Genomic DNA, 22,138 nt, shown 5'->3' on the forward strand with positions numbered 1-22,138 from the left:
GCTAACCAAACTACGGGGGGGGGGGGGGGGGAAGGCTATCAAATGCCTTTTTGAAACCAAGGTTAGTCTTAGCAAATCCATGCTGGCGTCTACTAATCACTGCATTTGTTTCAAGTGGCTTATAGACTGACCACTTCCTGAACGGTTCTGGTATCTTCCCTGGTATCGAAGCCAGACTGGCTGCTCTGTAATTTCCTGGCACCTCGTGTCCCCCCCTTTTAAAAAGTGTAACAGCGTTTGCCCACCTGCAGTCTTGTGGCCCCCCTCCCATAATTTCTTAAAGATGAGAGCCATTCTGAAAGCACGTCAGCCATTTCTCCCCCAGTGTGTTTGATGCACGGCTATTTTGGCTCTTACGCCTGCTCTGTTGTAAGCAGCCTTGAGCGGCGGGAAAGGCAGAGGGTGTGTGGGGGGGTGTCGATGTGTGAACAATCAACCACTAACCCTCTCCCTCGTGTGCCCCCTCTCCCCCTTCCAGGTGGTTCGAGCAGTTTGTCATGCAGTGGCTGGATGAGAATGAAGACGTGTCCCTGGAGTTCTTGCACGGAGCCCTGGAAAGAGACAAGAAGGATGGGGTGGGTAGTGGCAGCCGCAGGCCCCCTTACCTGGGGGGGGGGGGTTGTCCAGTGGGGGTGCAAGTAAAAGCAGTTCAGCCTGCTTAGGAAATCGGAGCCGTTCCTGGCGAACTTCCTTGCTGTTGCCCTGCAAGCAAGCAGCTTGTGTCTCCCCTCTCTTCCCACACTGATCATCTTAATGTGAGAGGGGCATTTGAGGGTGGGCCCCCCATGAAGCCACCCTGCGGGGGGGGGGCTCTCTGCACTGTGCTGCTGCTTCTCACGGCAACTGGGGAGCTTGTAATGGAGCCCCAGACCTTCTTTGCAAAAGGTACCACTGTTCCAGTGGCTAATGAGCAGGCAGAAGAAGCCTGGAAAGGTATGTACAGACTGGCATTTGAATTGTGACAAGAAGGGGTGGAGAGAAGGTGGAGAAACCAGCCGGTGAAAAGTGACTCATTAAGGAGAAGAATTGTGTTCCTTGTTTCTCGTCCTCGGCTCTTGCTGGCTGGGATGCGCCAAGAGAGGTCAGGGCTGTGTGAACACTGCTGACTTCCTCTGTGGAGCGGCCCTGTCTCCTATGCAGCAGGCAAAGGATGTCAGAGGTGTTGACCAGGACATGGATGCTACCTGCTGCGTAGCTGTGGGCCCATCAGTCACTCTCAGACTTGTGTACCATGCAAGGTTGTGTGAGGATAAACAGGAGACGGGTGGGGCCAATCTGAGCTCCTAGGCAGGAAGGGCCAGAGAAAACTGTGATGGGAAGACATCAAAGCTCTTCAAGGCGGTTGTGCCTGGTCCCCCCCCCCCCCACGAGCGGTATTCCGTCAAGGAAGACCCGCCATTCATCCAGCCCAGTTTGGAGCTGAAACACTGGAGAGCCAGCATGGCATAGTGGTTAAGAGCAGCGGACTCTATAATCTGGTGAACCAGGTTCGATTCCCCACCTCTCCACATGAGCAGTGGACTCTAATCTGGTGAACCAGGTTGGTTTCCCCACTCCTCCACATGAAGCCAGCTGGGTGACCTTGGGCTAGTCACAGTTCTCTCTGAACTCTCTCAGCCTCACCTACCTCACACAGTGTCTGTTGTCGGGAGAGGAAGGGAAGGCGATTGTAAGCCGGTTTGATTATCCTTAAAGGTAGAGAAAATTGGGGTATAAAAACCAACTCCTCCTTCAATCTGCAGCAGAGCTCTGTCTTTCCCAGCCTAAATTCCTCCCCCTTTTTCCAACTGGGAACTGACCAGGACATGTTGCCTGTGAAAAGCACACGTCTGCTGTCGTAGTAGTAGTAGTAGAAGAAGGAGAAGAAGAGTTGGTTTTTATATGCCGACTTTCTCTACCACTTAAGGAAGAATCGAACTGGCTTACAATCACCTTCCCTTCCCCACAACAGAGACCCTGTGAGGTAGGTGAGGCTGAGAGAGCTCTAAGAGAGCTGTGACTAGCCCAAGGGAACCCAGCCGGCTTTGTGTGTAGGAGCGGGGAAACCAATCCAGTTCACCAGATCATCCTCCACCGCTCATGTGGAGGAGCTGGGAATCAAACCCGGTTCTCCAGATCAGAGTCCACCGCTCCAAACCACCGCTCTTAACCACTACACCACGCTGTAGAGCCGTTTGCCCCCGATCCCCATCCCAGGTCTCCTCCTCAGCGGGAGGGGCTCTGGCTCAGAGGGCTCAGGGGCAGAAGCTGAGCATCCTCCGTGGAAATGTTTCCAGCCAGGAGCTGCTTGTGTCGGAGGGCCTGGAGGCAGCAGCTGTCCAGAGCTGAGACGTGACGACAGCAGGGGTGGGGATTGGCCGCAGGGTAGCGCCAGGGGTGGACGGGGAGGGAGAAACCCTGGGGAGCCAGCTGGTGCAGTGGTTAGAGTGTCAGGCTAGGATCTGGGAGACCCAGGTTTGAATCCCCGCTCTGCCATCGAAGCTTACTGGGTGACCTTGGGCCAGCCACACAGTCTCACCTGCCTCACAGGGTTGTTGTGAGTTACAGTGGGGGACAGGAGAAGGAAACATCCCAAAGGCCATGATGGCCAGGCCCACCCTGGGAGATTGGCAGCTGCTGTGATGCCTGGGAATGCTGCCGGGCGCTCCAGGAGTGACCTCTGCCGTCTTCTCTTTGGGGCTCAGTTCCAGCAGACATCGGAGCACGCCCTGTTCTCCTGCTCGGTGGTGGATGTCTTCACTCAGCTCAACCAGAGCTTCGAGATCCTCAAGAAGCTCGAGTGCCCAGACCCAGTCATCGTAGCCCACTACATGCGGCGCTTTGCCAAGGTAAGAGCCTGTGCGAGGCGGTGTGCTCCCTGTGAGGTGGCAGGACCTCGCTCTCACACTCCCTGCCGTCTTGGCCAGACTCACCCACCCGCCTCTCTCTCCTCTTGCCAGACAATCGGGAAGGTGCTGATGCAGTACGCAGACATCGTCTCCAAGAGCTTCCAGTCCTACTGCTTCAAGGAGAAACTGGTGAGTCCCTCTGCCTCGCTTGTTCCCAGGCACCCAGGCCGCGCTGTGTGCAGGATCCTTCTGATGCTGTAGCAAGGTGTGCACATGAAGATGTATTTTACTGAGTCAGACCATCAGTCCATCGAGGTCAGTGTTGTCTACTCAGACTGGCAGCGGCTCTCTCCAGGGCCTCAGGCAGAGGTCTGTCGCATCATCTACTGCTTGGTCCTTTTTGTTAACTGGAGATGCCGAGGACTGAACCTGGGCTCTTCCACATGCAGACCTGAGGCTCTTCCACCGATGTGCAGGGAAGGGAACCTGGCCCCTCGCTAGCTATTTCTCCAGAGTCATGCATTTTTAGCCTCCTACACACAAGCACACACACACACACACACACACACACAGAGAGAGAGAGAGAGAGAGAGAGAGAGAGAGAGAGAGAGAGAGAGAGTTTGACAAGGGATGGCTTAAGAGCAGCCATGTGAGACGGCAGAGCTGAAGAAGAAGAGTTGGTTTTTATACCCTGCTTTTTCTGTACCTTTTAAGGAGTCTCAAAGTGGCTTTCAATTGCCTTCCCTTCCCCTCCCCACAACAGACACCCTGTGAGGCAGGTGGGGCTGAGAGAGCTCGGAGAGAACTGTGACTCGCCCAAGGTCACCCAGCTGGCTTCATGTGGAGGAGTGGGGAACCCTGTTCTTCAGAGTAGAGTCCGCCGCTCCTAACCACTATACCATGCAGCCACCAGATGTGATTGCCAAAACCAGTGCTGTCCTGGGGGTTGTGCACGAATGAGCACAGACTGCAGCAGTCAGAGCATAGTTTTGCCTCTCCTGCTGTCAGGATTCATCACCCTTCCTGCTGCTTTGTAGGAGAAGGTGACAGCTGTGGGGCTGAGGCAGCTCAATGGTAGAGCCTTTGCTTGGCATGCAGAAGGTCCTGTGTTCAATTCCTGGCATCTCCAGCTAAAAGGATTAGGCAGTAGGTGATGTGAACCAACCTCTGGAGAGCTGCTGCCAGTCTGAGTAGGCAATGCTGACCTCGATGGACCGATGCTCTGATTCAGTAGAAGGCAGCTTCAGCTGAAGCACCAGTGGCCAGCCGGCCCTGCTCCTTCCCTTCTGTTAGTTCAGCTCAATTCACCCTCTGGGCTTCCTGCCCCGGCCGTCCTTGTGGGCGGCGGGGGGGCACTGGTGCTTCATCTGTGCCTGGCGGAGAGGCGGATCTGTTCTCTGGCTGGGACATGACTCATGTCCAGCGTGGCTGAGGAAGAATTTGGCCTCCTCTGCCTCCTCCATCACTGTACCTTTGCAGAGAGAGCTTTTGGCGCTTGGTTGTGTTCGATAAGTAACAGGGTTCCGGTGTTCTCTCTCTCTCTTTCTCTCCCTCTCCCTAGCCCTGCATCCTGATGAACAACATCCAGCAACTGAGGGTGCAGCTGGAGAAAATGTTTGAGGCAATGGGTGGCAAGGAGGTGAGCAGCCCCCCCCCCCCCCCCCGTAGGCATGGCGTCCCTCTCAGAGTCTCAGCCCACCTGGCTGGCTTTGGCTGGACAGGGTGATTTAAAGACAGGAGAAGCCTACTGGGGAAAGGGGCAAACACTGGGCCACAGACCAGCGGTGGGAGCAGCACCTCCCACAGGCACCGAGGGGACAGTCCATGTGCCTGGAAGGACCAGGCCAGGCGCCCCAAAGGGGGCACTGGGGAGCTGATGCTGCTCTGCAAGAGTGGCACATGCAGAACCGTGAGTGTGCTGCCCTTTGGCGCTCGCTCCCTTCTCCACAAGACCGTCAGTGGGAATGGGGTGGGCTGCTAAGCAGCGTCTGGATTCTGCCATTGCTTGGGGCTGGCAGTTGTGTGGCAGGCAATGGTGCCCAGCCCTGTGGTGGTAGCCACAGGGGCCCATTTTCAGCCAGATGCTGGAGAAGCACAGCTGGATGCATGAGCTGCTGTTCAGGGCTCCCGCTGGCCAGGCCCTGGGGCAGAGAGTACCGCCTGGTCATCCTTGTGAAGAGTTCCCAGACATCGAGGCGGCTTACAGTCATTGTATGGGGGGCAGGAATTGTACACATTGGAATTTGGCCTACACAGGTCGACACATTTGGCCCTCTAACTGCAAACCTTTATGCCTTCTGAGATGTTTCATCCCCTGGGGGGTCCTCTACATCCTGGAGAGCCAAAAAAGGCCCACGGTCTCTGTTTGCGTGGCCCACTTTCCCAAGCAAGGCGTTAGCCAGGACTTGCTCCGACTACTTCTGGGAGGGTTGTAAGGACAGGCAAACTCAGATACGTTCACGCAGCCCCTGTTGGTTCACCACGGCTGAAGTCACGGGTTCAAGTGAGATGAAAATGCTTGTTGAGCGCTCCTCCAAAGAGAGGGCCGGGCACCCCTGCTGGCTTGGGAGGATCCGCGCCCGGGGTGCCTCCTGCCTTGTCTTTCTCATCACCGGTTGAGTGTGCACAGGTAGGGTTGACTTGCTGGGGTCCTTGGGTTCAAGCGGGAAACACCTTGGGATTGACCTTCATGGAGGCAGGATTTGGCCCAGAGCTGATTCAAGCTGCCTGCTGCTGCCTGCTGGAGCTGGGAGACGGCTGGGCTTAACTGGGGTTGTCTGTCTTTTTCTCTTTCTCATGCTTGTCAAGACTGAGGATGGTGAACAGGAGCCTCCCGATGATGTTAGAATCAATGTTGCTTCCTTCCAACCCCCCCGGCCCTACCTAGATGGCTTGCTAGACCCCAGGCTAGAACTGGGAGGGAGGGTCCCGTTCCATTGGGGGGGGCACCTGGTGGGCCTCCCCTCTGCAGCTTCTGGCTCTCTCTGGCACCATTTCAGAAGTATCTAAAACACGTGCAGAACATCTGCTGGAAGAAGTGTGAAACAGGAAGAAGTGGGCGGGGTGGGGTGGGGGAGACCCGGTGCCCTGAGAAGAGGCTGGGCTGAGTCCAGGGGCAAAAAGCGCCAGAGAGGGGCATCTGTCAGTGCTTGCTCTTTGCCCAGCAACTGTTGATGCCACAGTTGCCAACCACTCTGGCTTCCCTGAAAGGCCTCTGTGGGGGCTTGGGGGGTTCCCCCCAGAGTGTGCCCATTGAGGGTTTCCTTTGGGGCAGATTCCCAGTCCTGCGAGTAGGCTGTACTTCTCCTAGTCTGCGTAGTATGTAGGGACCCTGCTGCTAGACCTAGTGCCTGCTCTTGGGTCTAGCAAATGGCTGAAACGTGTCTAGTCCAACGCTTCCTCCTTTTCCTCCCCCCCCCAAAAAACCCCCTCCCTTAATCTGGAATTTCCCATGAGTCATCTTCGACCTTTTCTCTAAGTTGGCAGCCAGTGCCTTACAGGTGATGCTGGCGCACTAACCGTCTCCAATAATTAGTCATGTAATAAGGGCCAGCTCGCTAATTCAGCCAGGCTGAAAAGTGAGCGGAGGGCCAGGCGGTGGTGAGTCAACCTCTCCTCGGAGGTGGGCCTTCCCTTCCTTCCTCTGAGGCCCACATGGGGCTTGTGCAGATCGGGGGGGGGGGCAGAGAAGCTGCACCACCTGGGCACCCTGGCACTTGGTTTTCTACCCCTCTCCCCCCACACTGCCCACCCACGGTCAGCCTCCTGCATCTGAAGCAGATGGTGTGGATGCTGCAGCCTCCCAGTTCTTCTGCAGCAGCCTGTGTGGGCAGACCAAGGAGCCGGAGCTGTTCCTGGCACCTGGATGTCGTGTGGCAGATCGTGCCCCGGCCACGATTCCTCCTTCAGCCTTAAAATAGCTGGAAAGAGCTCACAGCGGCCCAGAGAGGGCTCTGTAGCCTCTTCTGACTTGGCTGTCTTTCTGTTTAACAACATTTCTGGCAGGGGATGAGCTTTCGTGAGCCACAGCCCACTTCTAGAATGTGAGTCCATCTGCCCTTAAGTAGAGGGGAGTGAATCCAGACACCCAAAGGCAATAGCATGTAAATGTCAGTAGCAGGTCAATGACAGTAGCAGGCGTGATTGGATTAGGTGTGATATGCAGAGGGGCGGTGTGGAGGTGTGGAGAAATTAGCGTTGGTCATGAGACAGGAATCCCAGGTCTCTATTCAGTCCAGGAGAATGCATTGTCTTGAGCTTGATTATTAGTTATAATCCAGCAGTCTCTCTTTCTCATCTCCCTTTGAAATCCCTGTGTAAGAGAACTGCTACTCTTAAGTCAGCAACTGAAATGTCCTGGAAGGTTAAAATGTTCCCCCCACTGGTTTCTGAGTGTTGTGGCTTCGGATGTCAGACTTATGACCATTCAACCTTTGTCGCAGGGACTGGCCTGTTTGTCCAGTGTAGAGGGCGGGGGGGGGGGCATAGCTGGCATGGGGTGGCATAAATCACATTAGAAGATGAGCAGGAGTATGAACCCGAGATCACATGGCTGACGTTGCTGGGCCCAGTGATGGTGTTTCTAGGATCTATATGAGCTATTACCAAAAAAAACCCCTCATGCTAATAATATAGAGAGTAAGCAAACCATAGCACTGTGGCTAAATAAAACTGGTACAATATTACAGTGTATGTATATATCTATCTCAATACACATCAAGGAACTCACACAATGGAAAATTTTCAAAACCATATAATGTGGCAAAGAATCTTACAGGTTTCTAACTTTTGCAACCATTGCATAACCTTTCCGTTTCCAAAGCATAACTTACAATATATACATGCCAAAAATCAATTATACGTACAGTCGGGAACAAGGTTCCAATCCAGTAAGTGTACGCAGCACTGAATCTGCAATAGGATGTAATTGACAAGAGCAAAGTGTGTTATCACTGCAGGGTATATGGTTTTGAAAATTTACCATTGTGGTGAGTCACAGGGCTACAGTTTGCTTACTTAGGATCTATATGAGAGCAAAGTTGGCACCTTGGTTTCTTGCAGGCCTTGGAACCAGAGTCCATGCTACCTTTGAGTAGTTTATCATTGTGCTTGAGGAGTCATTTTAGGTTAGCAGGCTGTCTGTAGGCGAGAAAGGGTTGTCCCCCGCAGTGCCTTAGCAAGGGAAGGGTCCCAATCCAGCATTGGTTGTAGGTCGTTAATAATACGTTGGAAGAAGAATAAGAGTTGGTTTTTATATGCCGACTTTCTCTACCACTTAAGGGACTCTCAAACCGGCTTACAATCACCTTCTCTTCCCCTCCCTATAACAGACACCCTGTGAGGGAGGTGGGACTGAGAGAGCTCTAACAGAGCTGTGACTATCCCAAGGTTTGAGTTGTGAGCTGTACGTGACCACCAGAGGTGTTCTTTTGTCATTGTCTTTGGGCTTGTCTTTTAGCAAGCTGACCCCCCTTCACAGTCTGCAAGGGCAGGCCCCAAGTGAGCTGTGCAGAGGCGGCTTCCAAGCGGGCCCTGTGCCCAGGCAAAGAGGGGTGGGCCAGTCTCCAGTGGAGCTGATCCCTCTGCCCTTTGGGGGCAAAGCCTAGCCTGGAGTGGGAGGTGGGAAGCCATCTCTTTGGATGTCTTGCCTGCTGGCCGTTGTCAGCTGCAGGGGGGTGGCAGGGTGGAGAGGAGGGGGTCCCCTTTCTCCTTGCGACGCTTCTCCTCCTGCCTGTTTGCTTGGGGGCAGCGTGACTCACGCCGGGGCAGCGGGGTCTCCCTGGCACGCGCCCAGTCTCCCAGCAGGCTCTGAATTGCTCGGCGGCTTCAGTGGTTTGAATCCTTGCTTCAGTAAGCAAGCTGGGGCTTCTGGGGGGGCACCCTTTCAGCACACCCCAGAGGTGGGGGGAGCCCCCCTCTCAGTGCCCTTTCCGAATGAGCAAGGAAGGTTTTTGGAGAGAGCTGGTCCTCCTCTCCCAGGTGTGAAGAGAAGGTCACTCACGCCATGCAGGCAAGGCCCTGCCCCCTTTAGACCCCTCCCTCCACCTCCCCCTGGGATTGCAAGGAGGAAGTTGGCTTTGCCCCCCCTGCCAAGCTGAAGGACAGCAGAAGCCCACTGAAGGCCCTGCTGGCTGGAAGCACCCTCCGTCCCAAAGCAGATGCCGCTCTCTTCCACCTGGCTAATCCTTAATGCACCTGCTGTGGGGGGTGGAGCATCCGCCACCACCCCGTCCCCCATACCGATGCCCTGTGGGCAAGAGGCATGCTGCAGACCTCTTTGGAAAGAGGCCTTCAGTGGTAGCCATTGGCGTGGTGCCCATGTGGCAAAAAGAGGTGGTGTCCCAGTGATCTTTGGCATGGCAGCCATGCAGGGAAGGGGCCTGGGTTTTGCCAGGCAAAGTAAAACAGGGCCAGCTCCGTCATGGTGCCCACACTCCCTAACCCTGCAAGAGCCCCTAAACAAGACCAGTGGCTGAAGGCGGCATGGGCAGGGCAGGGCGGGGGAGAGATCCGGCCTGTGTAGCTTTGGGGTTCCAGACCAGCTTCCAGATGGCTCGTTCCCTGGCTGCATCGACTGCCGGCGATGGGGCCATCGTGTGCCAGGCGGGGCATTCTGAAGCCAGGCAGCAGAACAACTGCTGAGCTTTTGCAGCTGCCTATGGGTCTTGCTGTGGTGCCCCTTGAGTTCTGCACCAATCTTCTAGTGATGCCTCGGCTTTGGATCTAGACCCCCACCCCTCCGCCAGTCTTCCTCTCAGAGACCCTCTGGCCCAAGCCCGCTTTCTTTTACATGCCCACCCAACTCAAGCCCCCTCCCTTTGTCCACAGCTGGATCCGGAAGCCAGTGACTCCCTGAAGGAGCTGCAGGTGAAGCTGAACAATGTCCTGGATGAGCTCAGCACCCTCTTTGGCAACAGGTGGGCCCCTTCCCCTCGCAGCGGCTGAGCAGATCCCCCTCATCTCTGGGGCCAGGGGCCTGCCCTCGGGGGTTTCAGCCTCCTGCAATTCGCTTGCACAAGCTGGCCTGAGTCTCTGGGCACCAAGGGAGGGGGGGGGTCCCCTGCCCAGGCTCTGCCAGGCCTCTTGGCAAAGAGCCCAGAACCATGTGGTGGTTTCACCGAGCAGCGAACGTCCCTCACAGGGCTGCTCTCAGGGCACAGGAGAGGAACATTAAGTGTCTCCCTCCCTCCTTCCCCAGTATTCACAGCAGAGAAAATCTTCCTCTAGACTGCGGTTCGAAATGAGATTGTGGGATCCATGGGCCCAGCAAAAGTCCCGTGTTGGGAATGTGAGGTTGCAGGTGCCTGATCTTGCCTTTGTCAAAACACGTGGGTTCCAGCAGTGATGACAGTGATCCTTTGCTGGGATCCACTCCTCAGTGAGCCCAGGGGCTTTCAGAACATACCAGGGGGCACAACTCTGGCCCTTTCCCTCCCCGCCTCTGTCCTGGGCTCAGGGCTTCTCTCTTCCCTCGGTGGCCAATCCGGCCTCTTCTTTCTGGTCCCCAGTTTCCAGAGCCGGATCGACGAATGTGTCAAGCAGATGTCAGACATCCTGTGCCAGGTGAAGGGGGCTGGGAACGCCCCTCCAAACGTCGTGGCCCAAGATGCAGACAACGTCCTGCGGCCCTTAATGGACTTCCTGGATGGAAAGTAAGGATGAGTCAGCAGTGTGATGCGGTAGCTAAAAAGGCAAATACGATCTTGGGCTGCATCAACAGAAGTATAGTGTCCAGATCACAAAAAGTGATGGTATCGCTTTACTCTGCTCTGGTTAGACCTCACCTAGAGTACTGCGTTCAGTTTTGGGCACCACAATTTAAGAAAGATGTAGACAAACTGGAACATGTCCAGAGGAGGGCAAGAAAGATGATGAGGGGTCTGGAGACCAAGTCCTATGAGGGAAGGTTGAAGGAGCTGGGTATGTTTAGCCTGGAGAGGAGAAGACTGAGAGGGGATATGAGAACCATCTTCAAGTTGATGGAGACCTCTCTGGCTCCGAAAGGGCCCTGTGGCTAGGGTTGCCAACCTTCAGGGAGCGCCTGGAGATCTCCTGAAATTCCAGCTGATCTCCAGACTACAGAGGTCAGTTCCCCCGGAGAAAATGGTGCTTAGAAGGGTGGGCTGTGTGGCATGCATGGCCAGGGGCCGCCGTGGGAGGCTCTGTCTTGACTCAGGCCAGCCCGGTTCTTCCCCTGCAGCCTGACCCTGTTTGCTGCCGTCTGTGAGAAGACAGTGCTGAAGCGGGTGCTGAAGGACCTCTGGCGGGTGGTGATGAACACCCTGGAGAAGATGATCATCCTGCCGCCGCTGACGGACCACACGGTAAGAGCCTTCCTCCTCCTTCCGTGGCGTCCTGGGCTGGCAAAAGAAATTAGCCCCTCTGAGAGCTGGAAAGAGTTGAGCTCACCTTTGGGAAAGTCGTGAGCGGCTGTGGCGCAGCTCTGGGCCCCCTGCGGAGCTGGGGGGGGCTGCTCAGTGGGGCCACCGAACCATGGAAGGCGGGCCCTGGACCAGGGCAGAGCCTGCAGCTTTGGCACGAGGGAGAAGCTGGTGCCAGGTTAGTGATGAGGGACCATCTGCTGCCCGGGCCCTGTCAATAGCTTCTGTGGGGGCTGTACTTGGGGGTCAGAGTGCGAGTCCTGAGCCGGCGGCTAAGGATTTCCCTTCCTCTTGGGCCAGGTGGCCCCCGGCAGAAGCGCTCCACCACCGAGGAGTGGCCTCTGGAGAGCCTGGGGAGGAATCAGAAGGTGAAGCTGTCTCTTAGTTAGTGGTTAGAGCATCAGACTAGGGAAAGCCGTGAAGCTCAGTGGGTGACCACGGGCCAGTGGCTCTCAGCCTTACCTACCTCACAGGGTGGTTGTAAGGAAAAATGAAGGAAGGGAAAGAAAGGGAACATGAAGGAAGGAAGATCCAGGACGGTACTTCTTCACTTCACATCGTTAATTTGTGGAACCCTCTGGGTCAAGGGGTGTGTGGGATCATGGCCACTAACCTGGAAGGGCTTTAAAAGGGGGGTGGACAAATTCATGGAGGATGGGGCTACTAGTCATGATGGTCACCTACTCCCTCCAGTCCCAGGGGCAGTGTGCTGGGGAGCACAGGGCGGGAGGATGCTGCCGCGGTCATCCTGCTTGTGGGTTTCCTAGAGGCAGCTGGTCAGCAACGGTGTGAGCAGACCGCTGGTCTTGAGGGGCCTCGGTCTGATCCAGCAGGGCTGCTCTTAGGTTCTTACAGCCATGCGGGCAACCCGGAGCAGTGTGGAGAAAGGGTGGCACAAATGGAAGAGGCGGAAGTCATTCCTTCTCTGCTCAAGTGTGGGCACTGCAGAGCAGTATGCTGGGCATCTCCCTGAAGTGGCGCGATGCCCCCACGGTTCTGTGCGGAGAGGTGTGCTTGTTTGTGGGCGAGCAGCGTCTCTCCTGCGGTGCTACCACTCTGATGAAAGGTGCGCTGGTATACCTGCCGGTACCTGGACATCCCAATATCATGAGATGCCATTGAGGGAGGCCTCTCTCCTCCTTCCCCAGCGCAGCAGCAAAGCCAGAGGAATAACTCCCTCCCATTACCGTTTTGGAGTGGGAAACAGCTGGGGGTGGGGAGGCAGGAACCTTTCCCCCACTTCCGGTGTCGTTCCCAACCTGTTTGGGCTCCCCTTTGTTTTCCAGTAGCCATTCCCCCTCGACTGCTGTGTGGCTGCAGAGAACCCAGACCCAGCCCTGTCCAAAAGCAAACTTCTCGTTCGGCTCTCAGTTTGAGCCCAAGGCGAGGGAGGTGGGTCCCGGGCTGTGCTTAGGGGATGCTGGATGCAGCCCCCTCACTGGTTGCCCCCCCCGCCTTGATGTGCTGCCTCTTGAGCGACTCAGGGGCCAGAAGGCCTCTTGTGCCGCCTGTGCCTGCGAGGGCAGCTGCCTCTGCTCCCGTCTGAGTCACGGAGAGGCCCCCAGAGCAGCCGATCCTCTTGCCAGCAGTCAAAGAGGAGGTGGTGCCCGGGTGGCCTCCTCCGCAGGGAGCTGCAAGTGATCATTCCCTGCTGCCGGCTGCGTGTGGGCTTGTGGGGGCCGGGAAGCAGAAGCCACCGCCTTTGGTGTGCGTTCGCTCTTTGTTGCCCGGAATAGATCTCTCGTGCTTCTGCCAGAAGGGCTCTGGGGCAGGCGGCCCCGCACTGGCGGGCATGGGAGAGAGCCGAGCCCCTGCCTCGGAAGCTGCCGGCTGAGTGGGCTGCCCCAAAACCCAGAAAGACTGAGGCAGGATTTGACCCCGGAGTTCCTTGACTATGAAGTCTCTTTTCTGAGCTGGTTGTTGGAGGAGGTGGGGCAGGAAGGAGGCAGACTGCTGGGCAGGGTGGGGCTGGTTTTGTGGGCCTTTCTGGAGAGTCGTCTCCTGGTCCGGCTGATGGGGAGAGGGGGGGCTGCAGGTGTGTCTGTGAGTGGGTGTGGGCGCGATGCCCGTTTCGGCAGTGGCTTCTCTTGTCTGTATTCGGCTCTTTCTGACAGCATTGTCAGGAGGGGCCGGTTCTTCTTCCGGTGTCCCAGAGGAGCCAGAATTGGGCCCGCTCAGGGCACCGGAGGCTGTTCACCGGCTTCTCTAAGGCCTTGTGGTTGGATGGCTTTGGGGCCAGCCGGAGGAGCTGCCATCAGCATGCGACGCGGTTAAGCTGTGCTCTGATGTGGGCTTGGAGATGACCAAAGGCTGTGCGGGATGAGCTCCGTGGCCCCTCCGCCTCCTCCTCAGGATCTGGCGCCAGAGGCTTAGCAGAACGAGGAGGAGAGCTGCATGCTCCACAGCTGCATGCTCTTGTCACACAAAAATCCCCAGGCCCAGCAGACAGCCCCCTCCAGGCTGGGGGTGCAGCACTGTGAGGGGGCCGGGGGCTTCCTGAGCAGCACCCCACCCCTGGAGCAGTCGACGTGTTGTGCCTCCAGATCAGCCACTTTCTCATGGTGCGATTTTGGGAGGCTGCCACCCTCTCTTCCCCCCCCCCCAGTATCACCAGGAGATGACGGCCCTTTTTCAGCTGGCCAAGAGCTGCCACTTCCAGCCGCCATGGGTCGTGGCCCCCCAGCATTAGCGTTCCCAGCGGGGTTTGTAACCTTCTCCCTCTTTTGCTTGTCGCATCCGTAGGGGACCCAACTGATTTTCAGCGCTGCTAAGGAGTTGGGACATTTGTCGAAGCTGAAGGTATTGGGGCATTGGGGCTGTTGTAGCTAGCCTGTGTGCTCCCCCTCCCAGTCCCCACACCTGTGGCTAGTGCGGTGCGCATGAGCATGTTCAGTGTCTGTGTCGTGTCTGGTGTAGTTGTTGTGACCCATGTGCTTAAAGGCAGCCCTTCCCGCCACCACGATGTTTCGGAGTTCCCGTCCCCAAACGACAGCCCCTCCTTGCTGGCCCCCTTGGTGCTCATCCACAAAGCTCGCTAGGCTCCCAAGAGGGAAGCCCAAAGGTCCCTGTCCCACGTGGGGGCAGAGCGAGAGATGCCACTAGTGTGATGAGGATGGGGTTGTCCTCCGGTCCCTTGATACACTGCAGAAGGAGAGGGAGGCTCGGCTCCAGGTGAGCCCTTGAGAACACGCTGCAGAGCATTGGGGGGGGGGGTCTGGCGCAACAGGTGTGTTGCGTGGTCTGCCATCTAAGAGCTAGAGGAGTCGGGATAAGCCATGCAGGGTGTGAGGGGCCTTGGCTGGTCCACGGCATGTGGAAGAGACGCTTGGGCTGGCTGCAGCGGGGTCCGGGGTCCAGCTAGCAGCCCAGTCCAGAGGGAGGGGTTCCTCTGCCGTTTAGTCAGGCAGCAGCTCCTCCCAGGAGTCTCTTTTGTGCGGCGTGTGGAGCCCTGCCCCCGATCCCTCCCACGCAGAACTGGGTCTGGGAGCCACACGGTGAGTGCTTGTGGCCCCAGAGGGCTGGCTCCCGGGTGAGCTTCCACGGGGCACCAAAGACCGACCGGTGCCGCTGCTGCTTAGCTGGAGGAAGGCTGTCACCCCCGCCGCCCCTCGCGTACTCTCCCTCGCGTCCCTTCTGACGGTGAGAGGCCAGCCCTGCAGGGGTGACCCCCCCCCTCTCCAAGTCAGGACTGACGCTGGCGGCTGCCGCTCTTTCAGGACCACATGGCCAGGGAGGAAACCCGGAGCCTCACCCCAAAGCAGTGCGCGGTGCTGGAGCTGGCCCTCGACACCATCAAGGTGAGTCTTTCCCCTCCCATCCCAGTGTGGGGACTGGGGGCCCCCCAGATGCTGTTGGTGGAGCAAGAAGGCTGCTGGTGGAGCCGGCGGAGGAGGGCGGGGAGGACGTGGGACCTACAAGGCCACTTGCTAAGGCAAAGCCAAGCGTAAGCTGGAACCCGTGTCATTCACGGAGGATCATGAAGCATGCATTCAGTGCATTCAGATGTGTCCCAAATGCGCAAGAACTTGTTGGGTGTTGGAAAGTCAAGTCGCAAGTGACTTATGGCGACTCTATAGAGGAGTTTTCAAGGCAAGAGACGTTCAGAGTGCCTGCCTTTGCGTAGCGACCCTAGACTTGACAGACAGACCTTTATTGGCATAATAGTTATGGTCACAAAGTCAGAAATAAAGCTCTAGGCTTCTTTGGTGGTCTCCCATCCAAGTACCAGCCAGGGTCGATTCTCCTCAGCTTCCAAGATTTCAAGGCAAGAGAGGTTCAGAGGTGGTTTCCCATTGCCTGCCTCTGTGTAGCAGCCTTGGACTTCCTTGGTGGTCTCCCATCCAAGTACTAAGCAGGCCTGACTCTGCTTAGCTTCTGAGATCTGGTGAGAGCAGCCTAGCCTAGCCAGGGCTTAAAAATCAAAAGCTTAGAAAGAGGAAATAATTTAGCGGGGCAATAATAGTTTCAGTGCCTTGCTTGCCGTGTCATAGAAATGGGGGTAGATTCTGTTTAATCAAGCCTACCCCTCTTCCCCCTTCATCCTCACAGGCTGCGTCTCAGAGAGGGAGGGTCCTCTTGGGTGTGGGGGCTGGCATTGCTGCTTTGGGGAAGGGCTTATCCAATAGGGCAGTGGGGGCGGGGGAGAGCTCTCCTTCACTGGGGATGCTGGAATGAGGGGGGAGATCCATTGGGCAGGAGGTCTGGGGAGGGCCCAGTGAGTCCAGCCGGGGGGAGCCTCAATGTGGGGCCTTCTTGGTGATGCTCTGGAAGCCCCCCCCCCCCTTGGCTGCTGAGCTTCCCCAGTGGCCCACCCTGGCTGCCTCTCTTCTCCCCCCCCCCCAGCAATATTTCCACGCGGGAGGGAACGGCCTGAAGAAGACCTTCCTGGAGAAGAGCCCAGACCTGCAGTCCCTGCGCTACGCCCTCTCCCTCTATACCCAGACCACAGACACCCTGATCAAGACCTTTGTCCAGACGCAGACCGCGCAAGGTAGGGCCTGTGTGCCGGAAGCCTGGGTCGCTTCCTTCAACCCCTGTCAGGGAAAAGAGCCATTCAGGTGCCTCCTACCCAGCCCGTGGAAGAGGTCAGCCATGGCAGCCGTCTGGGATCTGCCGGAGCCACAGAGCAGGTTCTCTGTTGCAGGGAGGTTCTGGTCCTTAGGCAGATGATGAGAGGGAGGGACACCTTGGCCATCTTCTGGGCATGGAGTAGGGGTCACTGTGTGTGTGTGTGTGGGGAAGGTGGTTGTGAATTTCCTGCATTGTGCAGGGGGGTGGACTAGATGACCCTGGTGGTCCCTTCTAACTCTGTGATTCTATGGTCAGTCGAGGCCTGAGCCCCGAGCGGACCCCCGGCCAGAACCTTCTCCACGCAGGTCAGCAGCGCCACCTGGTGGCTGCTCACCTTCAGCACAGCGGTTTCGCTTGAGCCCTTGCCTGGGGCAGAGGGGAGGCCTGGCTGAGTGGGCACGCCTCGCGCTCCCTCCAGGTGCAGTCTGAGAGGCGCATCCCAGAATCCCTTGCAATGTGGCGCACACCTTCCCCATGGTATGGGGGGAGGGAACTGCCTTGAGCCCCCCCCCCCACTCGTCAGATCTGCCCCAGTGAGAGCAGCCCAGGCACACTGCCCAGCCTTGTCAGTTCCCGTTGGCATTCTGCCCAGGGCAGCTGGTGCTCGCCTGACCCCACATGGGCCTGCCTGTGGCATAATGGGGAAGCAGCCAAGAGCTGCAGGGCTGGAAAGGATTCTGCTCCTGGGCCGGGGTGGGCAGGGCGCATGGGTTGTAGGTGAGCTGCCTTTCCTTTGTGCTCTCGGTCCACCTTTGCATGCAGAGAGGGGTGGAGAGGGTGGCAGCAGCTCTCTTGCTTCATCCGCCGTGGAGCTCAGGAGCAACCCTTCCCCATCATCTGGCCCTTAGTGGCCTCCGGTGCCGAGGAACCCCTGGCTGCTGGCCCTCTCGCAAGGAGGACGCCTGGCGCTGCCAGCCTTCTGGCCCATAGAGGTCCAGGCCTCTGCCTCTGGCCCTGCATTTCCTCTGCTGCTGGTGCCTCGGAGGAGGGCGTTGGGTGCTCAAGAGTCACGGCCAGCAGGGTTGTAATGGGACTCTTCTCTCTCTCTTCTGCCTGCTGCTTGTCCCAGTGCATTGTGGGAAAGGGATTAGGTTTACAGCTAACGAGGATGCCAGGTCGGAGAAGGGTAGGTCCCTGGCTCTTGTTGCCATAACAGCAGCCGGCTACGAATGTGCTGTCCAAATCATCGGACCCCCGCATCCGTGTCTGTGCCTTGTGGGTGCCTGTCCCCCTCCTCATCCCCTCTCTTACTGGGTGGTGGATCCGTGCCACGCCTGAGAGGCACACGGGAAGCTGCCTTCTCCTGAGCCAGCCCACCAGTCTCACACGGCCCCTCTGGACTCTTCCAGTTGGCAGCGGCTCTCCAGGGGCCCTCACCCTTCTGCATCCTCTGGACTGGAGATGCCAAGACTGAACCTGGGGGCTTCTGCCTGCAGAGCAGAGGCCTGAGCCCTGAGCCAGGACCCCTCCTGAAATGAGGCTGCCTCATGCCAGGCCAGGATCCCTTAAAAACGAGCAGACGCACACACACCCCGCTTGCAAGGCCCTGTGGCTCCAAATGGCATAAACAACGGCCCTTTAAGGCACCGGTTTCTGAACATCACCCTGCATGTTGAACCCAGAGCGCCAGGCGACTGACAGACCTGTGCCCCAGACCAAAGCACGGCTTTCGGTGCAGGCTCTCCGTCACCCCTTGGGAGTGTGTTTGCCTTGTAGTTCCCTGTTTGTGCACCTTCAGCAAGAGACACCACTGTTGTGTGAAGCTCCCCTTCCCATCCCCCTCCCCCCCCAGTTGATTCTCCCTGAGCTCCCCCACCCGTTGTCTCACTTTGTTGATCTGGTCTTAAGGTGCAGCAACAGGCGCTAGGCGAACAGGGGCTGAAGGGTGGCCTGTATACGTCCCTCCGCACTCCAGTGCTATTGCCCAACAGATGAGGTTGTGGAGCTGGGCCATGCCACGTGGCATCCCTTCCGCAGGGCAGAGAACAGCCGGGCTGTGGGGCTGGTCACGGGAAGGCCAGGGGAGATGCCGCAAGAATGCATGATGAAGAAGAGATGGGAAGGGGGCACTCTTCCAGAAATCCCCTGGGCATGGGTAGCCCTGAGAGGAGCCGGGGGGAGGCAGGAGGTATGTCGGTGGCCACAGCAGGGGTGGGGCTCGTAGGACTGCGAGGAGTCTGGGAGCCTCCCTCCAGCGCAGGACCTCCCCCCGCCCCCCACTGAGCCATGTCCTCTCTCCTCTCAGGCTCCGGAGTGGATGACCCCGTGGGCGAAGTGTCAATCCAGATCGACCTGTACACGCACCCCGGCACTGGAGAGCACAAAGTCACCGTCAAAGGTAGGGGGAGCTGGGGCCGGCTTGGGTGGGGGTGTTCAGTGGGCCTTTCTGCCCGTCAAGCAGGCCGGGGGCCCTTCCTTTCCAGGTCTTGCTTCGCTGTTGAGGTACGCCTGGCAGCAGCTCCAGCCTGAGCTGCCTGTTGGAATGCGCATCAGACTGATCCGAGGCCTACAGTCATTTCTCTGTCCACGGCAGGCTAGGGGCATGGCTGCTTGGCATGGGCGGGGGGAGGAAACGACAAATGGCTGTAGTTTGCCATTCAGGGTGTCAGCAGAGGTGGGGACAGGAAAAGTGGCGCTTGTCCCAGGTGAGAGCCCAGGATGCCCCCTCTGCCCTGTGGCACTCCTGTGCAGGTGGCAGAGCAAAGTTCTTGATGCTGCGCTGGGACATTGAGACCTCTCTCCCTCTCTCATGCAGTTGTGGCGGCCAACGACCTGAAGTGGCAGACCTCCGGCATGTTCCGCCCCTTTGTGGAGGTCACCATGATTGGACCACACCAAAGCGACAAGAAGCGGAAATTTACCACCAAGTCCAAGAGTAACAACTGGACTCCAAAGTACAACGAAACGTTCCACTTGTAAGTCTTTCCCTGGTCTCTGCCGCCTGTCCCACGCGGGGCCCGCCTCCCTCTCTGCCCGCTTTGAGCACAGTGACATGCAGGGATGCCCCCTTTGCCATGAGCCACTCCACACTGATGGTGCCCACAAGAACATTGGAGCACAAGGGAGGTGGGAGTCAATCACACAGCCCTTCCCACATGTCCAGAGGATGGTGAGGGGTCTGGAGACCAAGTCCTATGAGGAAAGGTTGAAGGAGCTGGGTATGTTTAGCCTGGAGAGGAGAAGACTGAGAGGGGATATAAGAACCATCTTCAAATACTTGAAGGGCTGTCATATAGAGGAGGGTGCCGATTTGTTTTCTGTTGCCCCAGAAGGTCGGACCAGAACCAACAGATTGAAATTAAATCAAAAGAGTTTCTGTCTAGATATTAGGAAGAGCTTTCGAACAGTCAGAGTGGTTCCTCAGTGAACAGGCTTCCTCGGGAGGTGGTGAGCTCTCCTTCCCTGGAGGTTTTTAAGCAGAGGCTAGATGGCCATATGTCAGCAAGGCTGATTCTGTGACCTTGAGCAGTTCATGAGAGGGAAGGCATCTTGGCCATCTTCTGGGCATGGAGTGGGGATCACTGGGGGTGTAGGGGGGAAGTGGTGGTGTGTTTCCTGCATTGTGCAGGGGGTTGGACTAGATGACCCTGGTAGTCCCTTCCAACTCTATGATTCTACGTCTCTTCGCTCTGGCTCTTCCCTCTAGAGACCATCAGCACCCGTCCGGACTGGCAGCACCCTTTCGAGGGGGGCGTCAGTTTCCCCTGGGCTCACTTTGAGACCTGTAAGGGCAGCAACGGGAGTGGGGAGCGGGGAAGGGCAGGTTAATCCCTCACCGCAAAAACCAAGGAGAGGCTCGGCCTGGGTGTCTGTGGAGCCTCCTTCTCCAGATGCTACAAGCAGATCCTTGCCCTGAAGTCATTTGGTGTAGGAAATGCAGGGAGGACAGAGGGTGAGACGGCCCTCTCTTGCCTCTTCCAGCCTGCTCGGGAACGAAGCCGGGCCGGATGCCTACGAGCTGCAGATCTGCGTGAAGGACTACTGCTTTGCCCGGGAGGACCGGGTCCTGGGCATCGCCGTGATGCAGCTGCGGGATGTGGCGGACAAGGGGAGCTGTGCCTGCTGGTGCCCGCTGGGGCGCAGGGTGCACATGGACGACACGGGGCTCACCGTTCTGCGGATCCTCTCGCAAAGGACCAACGACGAGGTGGCCAAGGAGTTTGTCAAGCTGAAGTCAGAGTCTCGCTCCGCAGAGGAAGGGAGCTGAGCCGGGGGGGGGGGCACACTCTGCACACCCCGTGCCAAGAAACACAGCCCTTCGCCCTCTGGAGTCCCGGGGAGGGGGGCTTCACTTCCCTGCCCTCTACCTGGAGGGAACAACTAACTGTCTGAGTGATGCAGAAGTGTTTGGGGGGGGTCCCTGCCGCTTGGCACACCCAGATGGTTGTCTCTCTGGAACTGGCACTGTAAAAGCAAGGACATCTCTGGAGGGGCGGTGAGGGGCAGGGACGAGGGGGGCTTGCAGTGGGGGAGAAGGGAGTTTTAGCCCTGCATGTTCCAGACTGGCCTGGATTCCGGCAAACAGCAGAGAACACGGGCAGGGCAGAGTTTGACTGGGCGGTGGCTGGGTGGGCAGAAATGGGCTCACGTGGCAGCTGCATCTTGCCCGTTGTGGGGACGTGACCCGGCTCTGCACATGGGACTTCTGAAAGTGGTTCCTAACTGAGATCAGGAGCTGCCTGCAACCCTTCTGTCCAACCAGGGAAGGGGCACAACGCTGACCAAAAATCCCCACCCCGCATTGTTCTCTGTATGTCGGGGCTGCCTTATTTTCCACCCAGTTCCGTTCTTGTCCTGGAGAGCCATCCTCCTCCTCCCCCCTCCCCCAGCCGGGGGTCCCTGTTAACCTCCGCAGGGCTTAGTCCGCCTGGGACCCCACTCACCCTGGGGAATAATTCTGCACTCTGCTCTGGACGCGTGCCGGCCTGGTCCTCGCACATCATGTGCTGTAGCTCTTTCAATAAGCGTCGGAGGACTGCGCGTGGGGGGCATCTGTACATATTTGGGGGGGGCTTGTTTTTCTATTTTTTGTCTTGGCCCTTGTACAGCTGTACGATAGGAACCTTCTGTTTCTCAAACACACTTCTAGAGGCTGCTCTGCTCTCGTCACGGGATGGAATAGATGAGCGCTCTTTGGAGCCCCACCAAGTTGTCGTTGTGTGATTTTTAATCACTGTTTTTATGTGCCAGTGTTGCAAGAAGTGGCTGACATAGCCTTGAATAAATTATCTTGTAGTAGCATTTGCTGTGTGCTGTTACCCAGGGGACTGAAACGCTTGCTTGTCATGGTGGAGGGGAGGGGGAGATTCATGCGTGTGTGTGCCACTCCAGCCATTCCAAAGCAGTGTCCGTTTGGTGCCCCGTGGGATCTCACCCGACCTTTCCAGAATGAGAATTGTGCAGTGTTGGGGGTGGGGGGAGAGCACCCAAAGGTGTCTTTTGTGGGCAGCTGTCCTGTTTGCCTAAACCCAGGTGGAAAAAACCCAGGTGGAAAAAACAGGCTCTCTTCTACCCTGTCTTTTGAAGACCAAAAAGCAGGGGGGAGTCTAGACCCTTTGCCCCCCAGGGCTTGTGCCCTCCAACTAGCTGTGGGGCCTGAGCTGCTCACAGCTGCCAATCGGCCGGCTTGCCATTCGGATTCGTCCTCTGTCTTGCTGGGTTTGGGGGGCACAAGGAGCTGCAGAGTAAAAGTTCAGTCCATCTGCTGTAAGCCAGGATCACCTTTTGGGTGGGAACTGACTTGTGCACGTGGACCAGGGGGGATGAAACCTGGCCAGGCCACGTGGCTGTCCCTGGACTCCTTGGATCCACGTGACTGAGTGGGGGGGGGGATGATGGGAGTGGGAGGCGACTGACAAT

At 57.5% G+C, this 22,138-nt stretch overlaps 1 protein-coding gene across 2 annotated transcripts in view; it reads left to right on the forward strand.

Moving 5' to 3' along the window:
* Positions 1 to 20,491, forward strand: part of UNC13B (unc-13 homolog B) — a 113,687-nt gene extending 93,196 nt beyond the window's left edge. For both annotated transcript variants that reach the window (XM_056848080.1, XM_056848081.1), the window contains exons 18-31: positions 479 to 575; positions 2,685 to 2,828; positions 2,940 to 3,017; positions 4,390 to 4,467; positions 9,657 to 9,745; positions 10,337 to 10,480; positions 11,029 to 11,152; positions 13,952 to 14,008; positions 14,926 to 15,006; positions 16,052 to 16,199; positions 17,349 to 17,405; positions 18,525 to 18,617; positions 19,035 to 19,194; positions 20,201 to 20,491. In XM_056848080.1, coding sequence (XP_056704058.1) covers positions 479 to 575; positions 2,685 to 2,828; positions 2,940 to 3,017; positions 4,390 to 4,467; positions 9,657 to 9,745; positions 10,337 to 10,480; positions 11,029 to 11,152; positions 13,952 to 14,008; positions 14,926 to 15,006; positions 16,052 to 16,199; positions 17,349 to 17,405; positions 18,525 to 18,617; positions 19,035 to 19,194; positions 20,201 to 20,486 — 1,636 coding nt within the window. In that variant the 3' untranslated portion in view covers positions 20,487 to 20,491. The remainder of the gene's footprint in view (positions 1 to 478; positions 576 to 2,684; positions 2,829 to 2,939; positions 3,018 to 4,389; positions 4,468 to 9,656; positions 9,746 to 10,336; positions 10,481 to 11,028; positions 11,153 to 13,951; positions 14,009 to 14,925; positions 15,007 to 16,051; positions 16,200 to 17,348; positions 17,406 to 18,524; positions 18,618 to 19,034; positions 19,195 to 20,200) is intronic.
* The last annotated feature ends 1,647 nt before the right edge of the window (positions 20,492 to 22,138 follow it).

This window comes from Euleptes europaea, chromosome 4, assembly GCF_029931775.1.
Source record: "Euleptes europaea isolate rEulEur1 chromosome 4, rEulEur1.hap1, whole genome shotgun sequence".
Taxonomy (NCBI): domain Eukaryota; kingdom Metazoa; phylum Chordata; class Lepidosauria; order Squamata; family Sphaerodactylidae; genus Euleptes; species Euleptes europaea.